General features: G+C 42.3%; 1 protein-coding gene across 14 annotated transcripts in view; it reads left to right on the forward strand.

The window, feature by feature from the left end:
* vps8 (VPS8 subunit of CORVET complex) overlaps positions 1 to 17,705 on the forward strand; it is a 192,203-nt gene that overhangs the window by 75,653 nt on the left and 98,845 nt on the right. For 12 of the 14 annotated variants that reach the window (XM_077613355.1, XM_077613349.1, XM_077613362.1 and 9 more), the window contains 6 exons: positions 54 to 224; positions 358 to 432; positions 8,999 to 9,034; positions 9,115 to 9,205; positions 17,383 to 17,429; positions 17,517 to 17,606. In XM_077613355.1, the coding sequence (XP_077469481.1) occupies positions 54 to 224; positions 358 to 432; positions 8,999 to 9,034; positions 9,115 to 9,205; positions 17,383 to 17,429; positions 17,517 to 17,606 (510 nt within the window). The remainder of the gene's footprint in view (positions 1 to 53; positions 225 to 357; positions 433 to 8,998; positions 9,035 to 9,114; positions 9,206 to 17,382; positions 17,430 to 17,516; positions 17,607 to 17,705) is intronic. The other 2 variants (XM_077613352.1, XM_077613358.1) reach the window with 2 other exon arrangements.

Here is a 17,705-nt window from a genome sequence, read left to right on the forward strand (position 1 = left end):
ATAAATGTAGGCCATACTATAAGTCAAATTCATTTAAACATTGTTTTTTTTAGTGGATTAATGGTCGTACATTAACACTGGTAGACAGCTATGAAAAGTTGCATGTTGTAGACCGCCCCAGTCAAGAAATTTTGGAGATTCTGGATCTGGAGCAAGTGCAACTGGTCTACAACAGTCGCCATTTCAAATCACTGGCCACGGGAGGGAATGTCTCCCAGGCTTTGGTGAGTGTTTTTCTGACGGATCCTGAGTCAAATTAAACATAAAAATATGAGCAAATGTTTTTCCTATGGTTAAACAGTTAAGTCAATCGTGGTCATATTATTCTGTGTTTAACATGGTATTCATGTTTTACAGGCTTTAGTTGGAGAAAAAGCTTGTTACCAGTCCATATCAAGCTTTGCCGGACAGATCGTCTGTTTGGGAAACAAGGTACAATTATTTATTATATGTTTCATTACTCTTCTAAGTTTTCACTTAACTTACAACTTACTCTTAAAGGGCTCATATTACGTGTGAGGGTTCTTTTTACTGAATACAGTGGTACGTCAACATACGAGCGTAATCCGTTCCGAGACTGAGATCGTATGACGAGGTTCTCGTAACTCAAGCGGACGTTTCCCATTGAAATGAATGGAAAAAAAATTAATTCGTTCCAGCCCTCTGAAAAAACACCTAAAACAGGATATTGGATTGGAAAAATGTTTTATTTCTTCTAATTCCCCATCCATTAACAAAGTAACACATAACTAGTGGTTTAATAGAAATAAAAATAAGTAATAGTAATAATAGTAGTAAATAAATAATAATAATAATAATAATACATAATAGAAATAAAACCACAAAGCACGGACAAATAGGCTTAAGGACAGTTTTTTCCCCACATCCATCAGAAATGTAAACTCGCGGTAACATAACACACATTCCCTTCTGCGGTAATATGAAAAGATGTTTGGGTGGTGATCTGCCTCCTACTAGCTGACTGAAGTAAGGTAAGTGAAAGACAGTGAGAGGTAAGCGACCTGTATCCAAAACAGCAGAATGCCAAATTACAAGTCCGTAACTTACACTTATTTAGGTCTTTTGCCGAGTAAACGTAGCTTATGGAGAAGCACCATCAATTTCGTCACACGCAGTTTCTGCGTGTGATGACAAGTAGGCTTTTTGTGTTGTGATAATGACGACAGGGCCTATGTCCGATTATTATTATTATTATTATTATAAAGTGTGTAATCTAACTAAAATTGGGCGGATTTCGCCGAGGGGAGAGGGGCACAAAAGAGGCGGGGGGCTTCGGGTTTTTTTTCCACACAACGCACTCGTAAACGGAACAAACACTCCACCCTCACGTTCGCTATCGATGGGCTGTTTTCTGTCGTACTATTCCCTTCAAAATATTCCGAAAATGATGCACACAAATGTCCTCACAATCGGATAACGCACAGCCACTTGCCAACGAGCAGCAGTCTTTTATCAGCGATCGCTCCGCTGCTCATGGGAGCTTCGGGGGCGCTGGCTAGCGGCTCCTTTTAGCTTGTAGCATCTGTGGTCGCATCCCCTCGAACGGCGCCTATGATAGAGTTGCTACCGTGGTTGCTATTGCGGGGAGTTGCGAGCCAGTGCCCCTGATGTTCTGATGAGCAGCCAACGAGCAGCAGTCTTTTATCAGCGATCGCTCCGCTGCTCATGGGGGCTTTGGGGGCGCTGGCTAGCGGCTCCTTTTAGCTTGTAGCATCTGTGTTCGCATCCCCTCGAACGGCGCCTATGATAGAGTTGCTACCGGGGATGCTGTTGCGAGCCAGTGCCCCTGATGTTCTTATGAGCAGCCAACGAGAAGTAATATAATACTCCTCGTATTAGATAAAAATAACAGGAAATGCAGCAGCTGAGCTTACCCACGTATTGATTGTGGGTAAAGTTTTATTCTGAGTGCCATTGCCTGTCGGCGTTGTGTGCACGAGTATACTTCATTACCCAGAAAGCCCTCTTTTCCCCGCGCATGCGCGTTGTGCGTTTCCTGGTCTGAATAACTCATCCGGTGCTCGTAAATATTGTTATACACGAAAGATATGCAAAAAAGACAGTGCCCTGGCCACCTGGCTTGGTCGCATCACGAAATTTTGATCGCATGACGGGCAAATTATTCGATCGAAATTTCCGTTGTAAGACGAGAATTTTGTATGACGAGCGGTCGTGTGACGAGGTACCACTGTATTATAAAAGTATACAAATTTTGTATGAAACATGTATGAAAATGTATGAATCTCTGCAAAAAAAGAGAAAAGACAATATTAAGCCTTTAAACTGAATAAAAATGCAAAGATCTTTTCCAATCAAGTGGAATTGCGAGTGGCAGCTGAGTACACATTGAATTGAACTGAAAGCTTTATTGTCATTGTACATATCTACATATACATACTTTGTATATTGTACTTTATACAAAGAGAGGCATTCCAGGTACAGCCCAGCCGGACAGCTATGTCACATACATACATTTACAATACAGCCAGGCTTCCTGCCAATTCGCCATTGACGGCTCTCCGGAATCAGCGTGAAAGTGAAACAATGGGTTGGGAAGGGTGAACAAAGCATGGCCTTTCACTCCCTTTTGAAGGAAGAGGAATGAGAGGTATAGAAAAAAAACTATTAAAATCAGTACTATCAGTACAGTGAGCCTTCGTATATCGCGGATAATGTAGACCAGGCATGGCTGTTATAATCGAAAAACCATGAAGTAGGATCACCCCCATTCTTAATACCATACGACATGTTTTCACGCCTATACAGAAGTGTATTTATTAAATATTACAGCTATAATCATATAAAGACTGTAATGTATTAATATCTAAATATAATCTATATATGAAGAAATTGTAAATACTTTAAATACTGCACTCACAGTGAAAAGAGTTCCTCTCCGCTTGAAATAAATTCAGAAACAAAGGTTCAGTGTTGTTTCAGTCCATATAGTCCATCCTCACTGCTTGCCTTTTCAGGGGGCGCCGTAGGGGCAGCAGGAGGAGATTCTGCGATAGGTTTTGGGCACACAAGGAACATCGTGATAGGGTGTTGTGACTGCTGTTTCTTTTTTCGTACAAATAGGATTTTGTACAAAGACATGACACTGTCAAGATGATTGCCAGATTCGATGGCTCTGACCATGTTGTCATCAATCTGCTGGACAAGTTGTTGCAAACTGCGTGCCATATCGAAGCTCTTTGCAGATTTCTTATTGTAAGACCACGTTCTTCATCCTCGTCCTTGTCGTTGTGCGCTGCCTTTTCCTCACTCGCCGATGGTATCATTTCAATGAGGTCTTCATCAGTTGGGGTTGTTGAGTGGCTCTCGAGCAGTGTGTTGACATCCTCCGCCGTCATGTCCAAGAATCCTTCAGTGGCAACTTACCGAGCCAGCTTCACTGCCTTATCTACAGCTGACTGATGAATCTCCTCAAGCATAAACCACTTAAGGTCCTCGTTGATTTTTTTGGGGCGACAAATTTTTCCAGCTCAAAAATGATGGTCTTTTCCTTCATGCCCTTAATTGCATTCTGAATGTTTGTCAGGCACGTGGCAATATTGTATTTGCGCCAATATTCTTTGATGCTGCCGTTCTGGTTGTCCTCGTCAATTGATGAAATGAGTGTGTAGCAGTGGCGGGCTGTGCATTTCAAACCTAGGCCTTCAGTAGTGCTACGTGTGAATGAATCCAACCCACAATAAGTATTTTATGGCTATAAAACCTTTACTGCAGCTACAGCTGCGACACATAAAAAAGAATCAATAATAACCTCAAAAATTTAAATATTATTTAGGGAAATAGACACATTTTACTCACCAAAAATTATTTTTATTTATACATAAAATCCATCCTCCTTTCTTTCCTCAATAAGATTTCAATGACTCTGCCGTACAGATTACCCGTGCATTTCAGGTCCATCAAGAAGTTATTTTCTATCACCATCAAAGCTAATGCTGAAAGTCGAGTCTGTCCTGTTGTATTTCTGGCATAAGTTTTGATTCTATTTAGGGCTGAAAATGTCAGTTCGACAAGCAGTGGACACGGGGATGGTCACTGCCAAACAGCCGCCCCATGCTCTCACTCAGATTTTTCTGCTGAAGGAAGTCTAGGAGATCATTGGGAGATTTTCCTGCAAAATCATCCATGGCATACATTAGAATCAGTTCTGTTCTTAGCCGAGGCAGATCGAAAAGTTTTCCGTGGCTCTGCGTTAAGCTGGAAAAGGCTGCATGCGGGAAAGTTTTCTGGTATTCCCGAAACTTCTTATGTATGTCCATTTTTTTCTGGAAAAGTCCATCTGGAAAATGGCTTTGTCAGCAAATCTGCAACCAAATAGATTTGTTTTCCTCCGTCGGCCATTGTGGGTGGAGTTTGCGAGCTCTGGTTCGCTCACTCTGGCTTTGGCCTGCCTACTCTATCACTAGCCAATCATAGTTTGTGTAAGTGATGGCGTATCCCTATGCCTGCGAGAAGGCCTTGGTGTCGCCATCTTGAAATCTGATTGGTTAAAGCAAGTTTTATCTACGCTTGTTTTATGCAGCAGAGCCTGCAGAACTGATTGTGAAGGCCTTAAGACAGATTTCTGACCCTGGCAACAAATTATGGCTGAAATGTGATTGGTTAAATGCTTTAATATGAAAACACATCTGGAAGCAGTGCAACCAGGAGGAGCAATGAAAGGAAGCTGACAGACAATTTGGAATTATTTAAAAAGTATTCATGGACAAAATAGAATTAACATCCGTCTGTGATTCAGATATTTCTTATGCCAGCAGAGAAGACCCTGACGGCACACCACTGGTGTGTAGGGCACCTGACGACCCCTGACACGATGACGTCATGACGCAATGGCGCTGTGACGTCATAACGCAAGACAATGTGGCAGGGAATACAACACATTACCAATTGCAATGACAATAATGTGTTTGTTAATGCAGATGCCTCACTAGCAGAGGAACTGAACCGTTTCTTTGCCCGCTTTGAGACTGACAAATCAGACTCAGACACATCCACCACCACCATGCAGCAGTACACTGAAGCTTCAGGAACATGAAGTGAGACAGGTACTGCGGACTGTGAACACCAGGAAGGCTGCTGGCCCTTACGGAGTACCTGGGAAGGTGCTCAAAGCCTGTGATGCCCAGCTGACTGGGGTTTTCACAAAGATTTTCAATTGTTCCCTGCAATAATCCATCATCCCATCCTGCCTGAAATCTGCCACCATTATCCCTGTTCCTAAAAAGCCAACCATTGACAGCCTGAATGATTATAGGCCTGTTGCACTTACGCCTGTGATCATGAACTGCTTTGAAAAGTTGGTCGCCCGCCACATAAGGGATACAATCCCTCCCTCAGTTGACCGTCACCAGTTTGCTTATAGAGCAAATAGGTCCACTGAGGACGCCATCGCCGTAGCTCTACACACAGCACTGAGCCACCTGGAGCACCATGGGAACTACGTGAGGATGCTTTTCATTGACTATAGCTCAGCCTTCAACACCATGAAACCGGACATTCTGACTGACAAACTCTCCCACCTTGGATTATCCTCTTTCATCTGCTGCTGGATTAAGAACTTCTTAACCAACCGTCCACAAACTGTTAGACTTTGTCTCTTCCTCCATTACACTGAGCACTGGCTCCCCTCAAGACTGTGTACTGAGTCCTCTTCTGTACTCCCTGTACACATATGACTGTACACCGACCCACCAGTCTAACTCCATCATCAAATTTGCCGATGACACCAATGTGGTCGGACTCATCTCAGGGTGGGATGAGTCTGCCTACAGAGATGAGGTCAATACTGTCTTCGTGGTGTTTGGTGAACAATCTCACACTAAACACCACGAAAACAAAAGAAATAATCCTGGACTTTCACAAACGCAGCACAGATCGGGCCCCAATCCTCATAAATGGAGTATGCGTAGACAGGGTCCAGTCCTTCAAATTCCTTGGGTTCCACGTCACGGACAAGCTCTCCTGGTCTACCAACACCACGGCAGTGGTGAAGAAGGCCCAGAAACGACTCCATTTCCTGAGGGTACTCAGGAGGAACAACTTGGACACTAAGCATCTGGTAACCTTCTATAGAGCCACTGTGGAGAGCATCCTGGCATACTGCATCACAGTGTGGTACGCTGGAAGCACTGCAGCAGACAGAAAGGCCATGCAGAGAGTGATCAACACCGCCCAGAAGATCATCGGCTGCTCTCTGCCCTCACTGGATGACATTGCCAGCCCTCACTACCTCAGCAGAGCCGGGAACATTGTCAGGGACCCATACTACCCTGGTCACAACCTGTTCCAGCTGCTGCTGTCTGGCAGACGCTACAGGTCTCACAAAGCACGGACAAATAGACTTAAGGACAGTTTTTTTCCCACAGCCATCAAGACTCTGAACTTGCGTTAGCACCACACACAATCCCTTTTGTGCAATAACTTCGGGGTGTGAAATAACAATGTGCAATATCTTAGATTGTGCAATATTTTAGAATTTACCTTGCCAGAATGTGACTTTTTATACTTTTATATTACTTATTTATGTTTTTTTAACTCGGAAAACGCACTTTGTGGAGTCGCACCACCAATTTCTTTATTAGCAGCTTTGTATGTTGACAATAAAGGCTTTTGATTTGATTTAATTTTGATTCAGTCATTTATTTCAAAATAGATAAAAGATACAGATAAAACGCTAAACAAAATGTATTTTGACGTCTATGAATGAAATTCCAGGAAAAAAAAACTGCAAGTGTATCTTGCATAAAACGTGAAAAAATTCAACGTTCCCGTTACTGCTCGCTCGCGGCACGGCCATCTTACCTAGGGCACTGGCATCTAAACCTAGTTAAACATGCTCTTACTGGCCAGATGCGAGTAGCCATGATTTTGTTGATTTTTTCCCGTTTTATTCCTTGTTCGAAAGTGACAACTATTGGAGTAATATGAACCATTGAAAGAATTTAGATATTTTGACATTAGAAGCAATATGGCTACCACAACATCTTACATTTCTGGTAAGAAAAATTGTAATTTCTGTAATTAGAAAGCATCAGGTTCTCATCAAGATAGACTTATTTCTTTTTTCAAATTGAATAATTTGATATTTTTCATTTACAAAGACAGGCATATTAACTTCCTTATGATATTTACCCTAATAATGTGCTTTTGATTCATAATGTATCTCAGAATCTGGGAATCAGGGGACGTTTTAGATGTGAGAAATTGTAAACAACAATTTTAAAGCAATTTTAAGGGTGCGGCTTATACGCGCAAGTGGCTTATATGCAAGTAAATATGGTAATTTATGCAGAGTATTTGACTTCACTTTCCTTCACTTTCTGGGAGGACGTGACACAGAACAGTCTTACAAATGTGTTCATTCATTTTCCGTTCCGCTTATCCTCACAAAGGTCCCGGGGAGTATTATAAGACCTAACTACCAAGACTCACACAGATCCATATCTATTGAAAATGTTCACACAAACAAACAAAAAACATTGTTGATCAGCTTCCTTAAAAACGGATGACCTGGGAGAGGGCATATGACTCATTGGAAAAGGAGTATTTAGATGTGTACACCTTGTTTTTTTTATCTTGCAGTGTTGTTGGAGTAAAAATTGAAATTGGGTCAGAGGAAGTAAGACTCAAGCCTTATTGTTTGGACTCCCATGTAATTGTTAAATATGGCAGCTAGCCCGAATGCCAACCATTTAACACTTGTATCTTCTACTGCAGTTTGTCATTTGTCACTTTGCTAAAGCTGTCTTCAGTAATACGTTTTGATCAAAACAAAAGAATAGGCTACTTACCGGCTGCTCCACTTCCTTCTGTGTGCTCAATCCAATCAGCTCACTGCTTAGATGTATGAAAAAAATAGGGGCTTAAATTGGCAGTGATTGTGTTGTACATAGCACATATTAACCATTTTCCAATGAAACGATTGAATTTCTTGGAGAAAAATAAAATAAACTGGCCGCTACAGTAATGATTCTAAAGGGAAGCAGACATAGGGCATGATAGTTTTATTAATAGATATACTTTAATAAAAGGAGATACATCGTAGACATAATCTAGCGATAACTTGCAAGTGAGAATCGGTCCTGGCTCGTCCTCGCCACCAGAGCATTCTGAAGAAAGGCATCCTCCCCTGTCCATTTAGTCGCACATAATCAAAACACTTAAGGTTATCTTATTCAAACAATTACATAAGCTAACCGAATAAGACAATTAAGGTAAAAAAACAACTGCAACAACAATTGCATATCAGATCGGAAACCAAAAACAACTGAGTACGAATTTGCACAAGTAAGCATAATAATTTCCATAAAAGGTGAAACGAGCGACAGTATTTTAAAACAATATGCGAGTATTTTCGGAAGTTGATTCGATTATCGCCATCTGCCGGAATCCAAGTCAAAACAATTTAAGAGTCCTTCACAGATCTTCATTGCGAACTCAGATCAACAGTCCTCGGCCCGGGACTCGGTGATCTGTCAGGTCAATAGTCCTAAATCAATTAAATGTCCTCAGAGCCAGCTGCAGGGGGGAAGTGTCCTTGTTATACTGAGCTTTTGTCTGCTTATAATGATTAATATATGACATATACATATAATGATTAATGTACCACATATACATATAATGATTAATATTCCACACATACAAATAATGATTAATACGCACATATATAATAATATCCCAGAATAACCCCAACAGTGCACAAAGAGGCCATCTGCCCATGACTTCACCAGGTAGCAACTCTAAATTTCTTCCCAACAGCGAAATGGTTGATCAAAACTGTTTTTGGAGCTTTTTTTGGTTGGGTTAGTTAAAAAAGGATTATGTTGTGGCTCAGCCAAGTCCAATATATTGAATTCGGTGAAGTACCCTCTGTGGTGATACTGCGACTTTAAATAATATGCTATGATATTTTGTAGAACACCATTTTTCATACATCTTTCCCATTTCTCTATTCTTTCAGTCGGTCCATGCTCTGATTCTTAGAACCTGGAGAGAGGTATTTTTTTTGCTTTGTTTTTTTTAGTTTGCTCCCTCCCTTGGTCTACAGTATTTAATTAATTTTGTGTGTTTGTGCAGCGCATTGACTGCATGTTGAAGCAGCAACATTTTGTTGATGCTCTTTGTCTAGCCTGGTCCATCCACGAGGGAACAGCTAAGGCTGTAGTTGGTGAGTAATAAGAATAGTAATAATAATCATCATCATAAATGTAATATATTTTTTAGACATTCAAAGAAAAAAAACCTGAAACAATAATAGTAAGGATTCTGGGGTGTCATGTTAAAGTCACAGACTGAACACAGAAAAGGGATTCCATTCAGCATAGCAGAGCTTTTCTAACCCCTAAATCCATCAAAAAATAAACTGCAAGGGAAGATGTCTGCCAGAGTAGCAGCAGTAACAATGGAAGTAGATCTCGGTTGAATGTGATTAAGTTTTGCTGCTTCGTCAAATTTTGCCACCACATTTTCCTCTTTTTACGTCCATTATAGTTGTGACTATCTATGGCAGCGGTCTCAAACCGGTCCTCAAAGGGCCGCGGGGGGTGCAGGTTTTCATTCAAACCGAACAAGCGGACACCTTTTGCTAGTGTAATCAGTTGATTGCAGCCAGGTACTACTTATTTTAGAATATCCCTCATTGGTTAAACTGTCGACACTGGATTGGTTGAAACAAAGACCAGGACCCACTGAGGCCCTTTGCGGAATCAGTTTGAGACCCCTGATCTATGGTAAGGTAACGTTAAGAAGTGAAAAAAAATCCCCCTGCTTCTTGTTTTTTTTTTAGGTTCTTCTGCACCTATCGAAAAATATTTTCCCAGAACTCAATGCATTAACTGATAGATGCTATTAACCTCAACCCCCCCTCTGACACTGATTACAGCTAGATTGGGTGTTCAATCTTTACATTTCGGCGGGAACATATTTTGATCTTCCCATTGCATTGCATTGCAGTACAGTGTGGCACTCAAGCTGCACAGAAGCAGACAGGAAAAGACTACAGAGTGTGATCAACACAGCCTAAAAGATCATCAAGTGCTCAGAATTAATCAAGTATGGGTAGGCCTGTGCACATTCACCATAGTCAGGTTGACCTGCAAAGAGAACATTCGAGAATGGTATGTTTCTGGCAAAACGATGACGGTAAAGAGCAGATCATGATAACGGGCTATAAAAGACGCGAGGTTGGCAAATAAAGATTTGGGTCTCGCCTTGCCTAACCAGAACCTGCCTGAGCGTGCAATCTGTTCGAACCTCAATACAACCTGCTGCCCTCTGGCAGGCGCTCCAGGACCATAACAGCCAAAACAAACTCAAGTACAGTTTCTTCTCCGCAGCCGACACCATACTCAACTGGCATTCTGCACCTAGGAAGACCTAATGTAGAATATTTTCTTAACTTGCAATAAAACGCCTAGACTACTAACCACTTTAGTCACTTTTTGTACCTGACTACTTATTTGTGACCATTGATTTTTTTTATTCTTCTTTTTTTTCTTTTCAAAAATAGCGCCATTCAAGCAGCAGACGGTGGCAGTAGATCTGTCAGTCCTTACTCGTATTCTGTGTTTTTACAGCTTTTTATATTTTGTTTTCATGTTTTGTTGTTTTTTAATACTTTACTTTATACTTTGTACTTAAATGTTTTGCGGCTTTACTTTTAAGACTTTTATGACTCGACTCCTTGACTTGTGTGAGAGTCTTTGTTCTATTAGTTTAGTTTCTTTCTGCAAGTTCTGGACGTTTTTTGGGGACCCATTTAGAAGAGGATGCAGAGCTGGAAAAAAATGTCGGGAGAAAAAGCGATGCTTCAGACCTAGCATTCCATCCATTATGGGGAATGTAAGGTATCTCCCCAAAAAGATGGAAGAGCTAACGGCGCTTACCAGGCTCCAACAGGATTATCGGGAGTGTTGTATTATGTTCTTCACGAAGACCTGGCTGAATTAAGTAAACACCGGACTCTCTCGTCTCCCTGGATGCTTTTCAGCTGGTGAGGGCGGACAGAAAAGCTGAGGAGAGCGGTAGGAGGAAAGGTGGGGGACTAGCTGTTTTTATTAATAGCAGATGGTGTAGGGTGAAGGAGCAACTTTGCACTCGAGATATCGAGCTAGTAGCTGTTAGCATCAGGCCATCTCACATCCCCCGGGAGTTCTCGCACGTTATAGCGATAACTGCGTATATACCCCCTTCTGCCAATGCGGCAGTCGCTCGCAAGCTCCTTCACGGTACTGTGTCGCTGCTGCAGACATCACACCCCCAGTCTCTCCTTCTTATCTCCAGTGATTTTAACCATGCTTCCTTGGCTTCTACTCTCCCCACCTTCACTCAGTATGTGAAGTGCCACACCAGGGAAAACAAAACTCTGGACCTGCTGTATGCCAACACAAAGGAGGCATACAGCTCACTCCCCCTCCCCCACTGGGCCGCTCAGACCACAACTTGGTCCGTCTGATCCCCACCTACAGACCTATGGTGAGGAAACAACCCACAACCACAAGGATCATACAAAGATGGACTGAGGAGACCAGCATGGTACGCAGGGACTGTTTTGAGACCACTGACTGGGAGGTGCTGTGCAATTCACATGGTGAGGACATTGACAGCTTCACCCACTGAATCACAGATTATATAAACTTATGTGTTGAGAACACTGTACCCTCCAAGAAGGTAAGCCGTGGGTCACCCGGGATCTAAGAGTCCTCATGAACAAAAAGATGTCTTTTGGGTCTGGGGAGAAAGAGAGTCTGCGTGGGTTTCCTCCGGGTACTCTGGTTTCCTCCCACATTCCAAAGACATGCATGGTAGGCCGATTGGACACTCTAAATTGCCCCTAGGTATGGGTGAGTGGGCATGGTTGTCAGTCTCCTTGTGCCCAGCGATCGGATGGCCACCGATTCAGGGTGTCCCCCGCCTCTGGCCAGGAGTCAGCTGGGATCGACTCCAGCACCCCCGCGACCCTTATGAGGATAAAGCTGTTCAGAAAATGAGATGAGATGAGAGAGACATTACAAAAGGCATTCAATTCGATTCAAATGGAGCAGCGTCTATAGTAATGCATAGCAGATAGAAAAGAGTCGAAGACTACTACATTGCCCAAAGAGTCAAGAGGCTGAGCAATCACGATTGTGCGTGATGAGAGCTATCACGAAAACTGACAGCCAGACTGGGAGACTTTTTTAGGCCAGCGGGCCAGACATTTAATCAGGCCACACCTTCTTTTCCCCATGTCGGTATATTGTCATATATTGCTACTTTGCATGTGTACTCATGTCATTTGTGATATGGTGACTAGAGCACTTAAGAAGATTAATGTGATAGGATGCGATGGAAAGATCAAAATATGTGCCCGCAATAATGTAAAAGATTGAACACCCATCCAATCTGGCTTTTTTAATGTCACACGGGTGTTGAGGTGAATATCATCTCATCTCATTTTGTGTGTGGGTGGGTGCTGGAGCCTATCCCAGCCGACTCCGGGCAAGAGGCAGGGGACACCCTGAATTGGTGGCCAGCCGATCGCAAGGCACAAGGAGACGGACAACCATGCACACTTAGTGTTCAATCAGCCTACCATGTATGTTTTTGGAATGTGGGAGGAAACCGGAGTACCCGGAGGAAACCCACGAAGCCCGGGGAGAACATGCAAACTCCACACAGATGGACATGACCTGGATTTGAACTCAGAACCCCAGAGTTGTGAGGCCGACGTGGTAACCACTCTCCGCACCGGGCCGCCCAGGTGAATATCATCTATATATTAATGAATTGAGTTCTGAAAACATTTTTCGTCAGTTGCAGAACCTTAAAAAACAAAGAAGCAGGAAGATTTTTTTCACCCCGTAACGTTAAAGGACGGAAAAAACGTAAATGCGTTAGGAACATTTGATAAAGCAGCAAAACTTGATAGACGTGTCTACCAAAGCTTTCCTTATTAAAATCTAATAAGGAAGCAACGTCTGACAGAACATCGCATGTTTTTGGCTAAATCTGCACTCTAATTCTCACTCTATTATCATGTAGACATTTTTAGACCAGCATTCAGCTGAGGAGCTAATGAAACACTAAATATTTTCAAGCAAAATATAAAATTGCCATCACCATTCATCTTCTATACCGCACCTCCTCGAAAGGGTTGTGGGGTTGCTGGAGCCTAATCCAGCTGACTTCTGGTGAAAGGCATACTACACCCTAAACTGGTCGACAGTCAGCCGTAGGCCACACAGAGAGACAAACTACCATACGCACCCACAATACTATCGCCACCAGCGGGTATTGAACCCGCGCCTGCCCGCCAATGTTCCCTCTAATTTTTCGTTGGTCTGAGCAGAAAGTCAACCTCCCTGAGCGCACTGAGTACCAGTGTGAGCGACATCATCGGTACTCGGATGATTCGCCTAAAGACGTTTCGCCGACGGACGTTTGACAGACGGGCAGGTCGCCGAATGGACGTTCCGCCGAACGTTCATTCGGCCGAACGGAGGTTTCGCCGAAACGGGATTCGCGCGCTCGCCCCGCCCCCGGATCGTGTGTGTACAAGTTTTTCAACCTCGGCCCGCGGGCCATATACGGCCCGTTAGGATTTTTAATCCGGCCCGCCGCCGGTGTTGTCCAAATTATAGTAAAAATCAATGTTAGTCTACCATCAATGGCAGCCTGGGAATAAGCACTCTTGGGCGGGCAGATGTAGCAGAACCGAGCCGTAAAATGACAGCAATCGGGTCAAATCCATCCTAAAACAGCATTTAATGATTAAATACAAATACTGGAGCTCTTTGGACATTAGAACCGAGCCCAGGGAAGTGAATTCCTCGGTAAAATGTCGTGATGATATCGCGATGGAGGCAAAAAAACGTCTATATACGTCCATTCGTCAAACGGCTCAAAATGCTCTCAAATTCGGTCAAATCCAGCCAAAAACAGCGTTTAATGATTAAATACAAATACTAGAGCTCTTTGGACATTAGAACTGAGCCCAGGGAAGTGAATTCCTCGGTAAAATGTCGCGATGATGTCGCGATGGAGGCAAAAAAATGTCCATATACGTCCATTTGCCAAACGGCTCAAAATGCTCTCAAATTCGGTCAAATCCAGCTGAAAACAGTGTTTAATGATTAAATACAAATACTAGTATTTGTATTTAATCATTAAACGCTGTTTGAACGAACGTTCATTCGGAGACCTGTCAGTCTGTCAAACGTCCGTCGGCGAAACATCTTTAGGCGAATCATCCGGTTACGACATCATCATTGCTCGCTATGGGCACACCAGTATCACACCTGCCACAAGCAGGTGCATGTCAATGTTCCCTCTAATTTTTCATGTAAAACATGCTGTAAAACACGAAAAACATAAGTGGACAGAGCTACTGCCACTGGCTGCCGCTTTAATGGCGCCATCATGGAGAAAGGGGTAATAAAAAAAAAAAAAAAAAAATCCGTTTTTTTTTTTTTACTGCGCGCCATAGGATTGCTGCTGCGCAGAGAAGACGAGAGTAGTGCGCAATTGCGCATGCGCGCAGCTTAGAGGGAACAGTGCTGCCCGCACTGAAGTCAGTTGACAAAGCGGCTCTGTCATCACCACACTACGGTAAATTGAGGTCACCTTATTCCTGTTTTCATGTTTAAACATAAAGGTGATTGGAAAAAAATAAAACTGAAGACCGTGCAAGTCTGGAATACCTGATGCACTAGCACTTGTAATATATCTTTACCTTTGCATAGTAAAAATGAACAAATATTTTTCAATAGTTTATCGCAGTGGGAAAATTCAGTTAAACATATTGCGCGTCGAAGAAACCACAATAGATGACACTTAAGCTAGCCAACTCGAAATAACCTAACAATTAATCCATACAGACGCTCCCCTATTTACAAACGAGTTACGTTCCGAGCGATTGTTCGTAAGGTGAATTTGTTCGTAAGTTGCTTCAAAGCTATATTTTGTATTATAATTTATTTTTAAGGCCTATATAAGTATATTGAAGTTTTAGGTGTAAGTGCATTTGTATGTTTAGGGCTTGTATAAGTAACCTGCATTGGTTTGTACTGAAAAAAAAACATTTAACGAAAGATCGTCGAACGATTCAAGTTGTATGCCCATGCAACGCTCACCATTTTCTCACCCGCATCAAGCTTCTTTATTATTGCCCCTTTTGTTTCAAATGAAATGGCTTGCCTCTTCCTTGCACTACCACCCTCACTAGAAGCCTTTCGCTTTTCACCAACCATATTGAATAATGGATGCACGAGATATTTACTGATAAAAATGAAAAAAGTTCTTTGCGCACTGGAGATACGTTCACGCACTTACGCACTGCAACGAACAGGGCAGAGGAAGGTGGATGCTGGGTGAGCTCTCATAGCGCCAGGCGTTGGTATTAGTGGCGGAAAGAAGCACTACTCGGAACAAGGCGCGCAATACAAAATCTAACTTACAACATCTCTTTCCGAACATTTTTCGACATATGCCATGGATTCGAATGGATTGGATAACTTTATTCATCCCGTATTCTGGAAATTTCATTGTGGCAGTAGCAAGAGGATGATTAGACAGAACAACAAAGCAAAAGCATAAAGTACAAAGCAAATCAAAGTAAATGGGATCATTGAGAATCACCAAATCAAATCATTAAGACAGAAAAGCAGCAAAAACAAAACGAGCAAGAGTGGACGGAGCTACCGCCGCCGGGTTCCACTTGAACGGCACCATCTTGGTTGCGGTAGCTAAAACGGATACAGACTCAAAAAGACGTTGCAAAGATGGACAAAAAACGGAACCACACACAGGAAGTCTTCCACATAATGGGGGACTTCTGCAGACTGGGACCGAGGTAGAGACTATGCTGAGTCACTCTTCCAAGCTTATCCGCACAGTTCCTCAGTAGTCTGGAGCTGAAGACAACAGTAGCAGAGTAGAGCCCCTCAGCTCCGTTGCTGGCAAGCGCCGACAGCTCTTCCATCTTATCCCATGGTGGAATGGTTGGTCAGAAGCGTTGCCTCTTCTCCCGGCACTTTTGTCCAGCTCCGAATCTCAGGGCGGCATCGAGGTGTTGCTCTTTTCTGCTGCATATTGTAACAGCTAGTCCCATGTGTGTGACAGCGTAGGCATGGCTGAATGGTTCTAAAAAAAGAAGTAGCCGAAAGAAGCCAGGCTCACAGAACAAAGAAGTTGTAAAAACATTAAAGTAAAAAGTGTAAAGTATAAAGTGTAAAGTAAATTGGAATGTATTAAGAAATATTAAAATGTAATTTAAAAAAAAGATAGAAGGGCTGTAAAACACGAAAAACATAAGAATATACAGAGCTACTGGCACTGGCTTCCGCGTGATGGCGCCATCTTGGAAAAAAAAAAAAAAAAAAAATATGCGCAGACATGTTCGTATGTACCGTTGTTCGTAACTCGAATGTTCGTAAGTAAGGGAGCGTCTGTATAGGGGCATTACACATGACTTGACCACAAGTCATTGTTTGTTTGTTATATTATAGTTATTTTTGATAACTTACTTGTTGATGCATCTTTATTTTTAATGGAATCGTGGCTGGTTGGCGTAAACAAACTTGTGAGGTTGTTTTGCATTTGGCGACATCATCTTCCAGTGCATTTCTTCTTTTCTACTTTTACTCGGCATCACCTTTCTTCATTTTTTAATTTTTTTTAAACTGGTACGAGTCCATTGGTTAACTTCGCATACTCTTCCCTACTCTTTTCACTCTGTCCGCTCTTTACACACATGACACAGGCGACACACCACACATCCAAACTCTGTTTGAATGGCTGATTTGGGCTGTTATGGGCAGGTGCTAATGGAAACAGACCAATAATCTCGCACTCCTCGACTAGAACGCCAAATGTTTACATTGATTATTCGTTTATAGCAGACAATGTTGTTTTTAGGTCGTTTTGCTACCTGACACGTTCCGGCATGTTGCTCCCGCCTTCATCTGAGTCTCACAATGGTCACTGATGAAAGCGGAAGTAAAACGCGGAAACGGGTCAGCTAACAAAATGACCTAAAAACACCATTGTCTGTTATAAACGAATCAGTCAAAACATAGAGAACCACAAAAAGACAAAATAAACTTAATACAACTAGAAACACCAAATATTTGAGCGGGTCAGGTAGAAATCTCCTTCTCCCTGTGGCCTGTCCAGGCCTGTTTGTGGGTAATGCAGTTATCCAGAAATGTTAGACTACCCCCTTACAACAACCACTCCCAATGTTCACCATCTCTATTGGGTCTTGTAATGACCAACTTGATATGTAGTTGCACTCAGTAACTGTTACTTGTGTTGAATAGTAGTACATCAGTAATGTTAGCATTTTTGCTCGTTTTTTTTCCACAGGCTTGTGTGGGAATCCTTTGAAAAGGAAGGAAATTGTTGTTGACAAGGTATGTACAGATATCCATTACGGTACCAGCAAAATATATTTAATGGATATCATGCTTAATTAGATGTACTCTATTTTTTCGGTAAAGATGCTAGAGATCTTACTCCAGTTTACTGATCATGCTATGAGGAAGTGTCCAAAACAAGGCAGAATCCAAGTGATGGAGCAATCTTTCCACGTAAGCAAATGTCCCCTGATCTAAAAAAAATACTAACCCCTTGAGTTTTGATTGGAAACTTCTGGCAAAAGTCAATAAGACAATCATTATTATTAAGAT

This window comes from Stigmatopora argus, chromosome 11 (assembly GCF_051989625.1).
Source record: "Stigmatopora argus isolate UIUO_Sarg chromosome 11, RoL_Sarg_1.0, whole genome shotgun sequence".
NCBI lineage: Eukaryota > Metazoa > Chordata > Actinopteri > Syngnathiformes > Syngnathidae > Stigmatopora > Stigmatopora argus.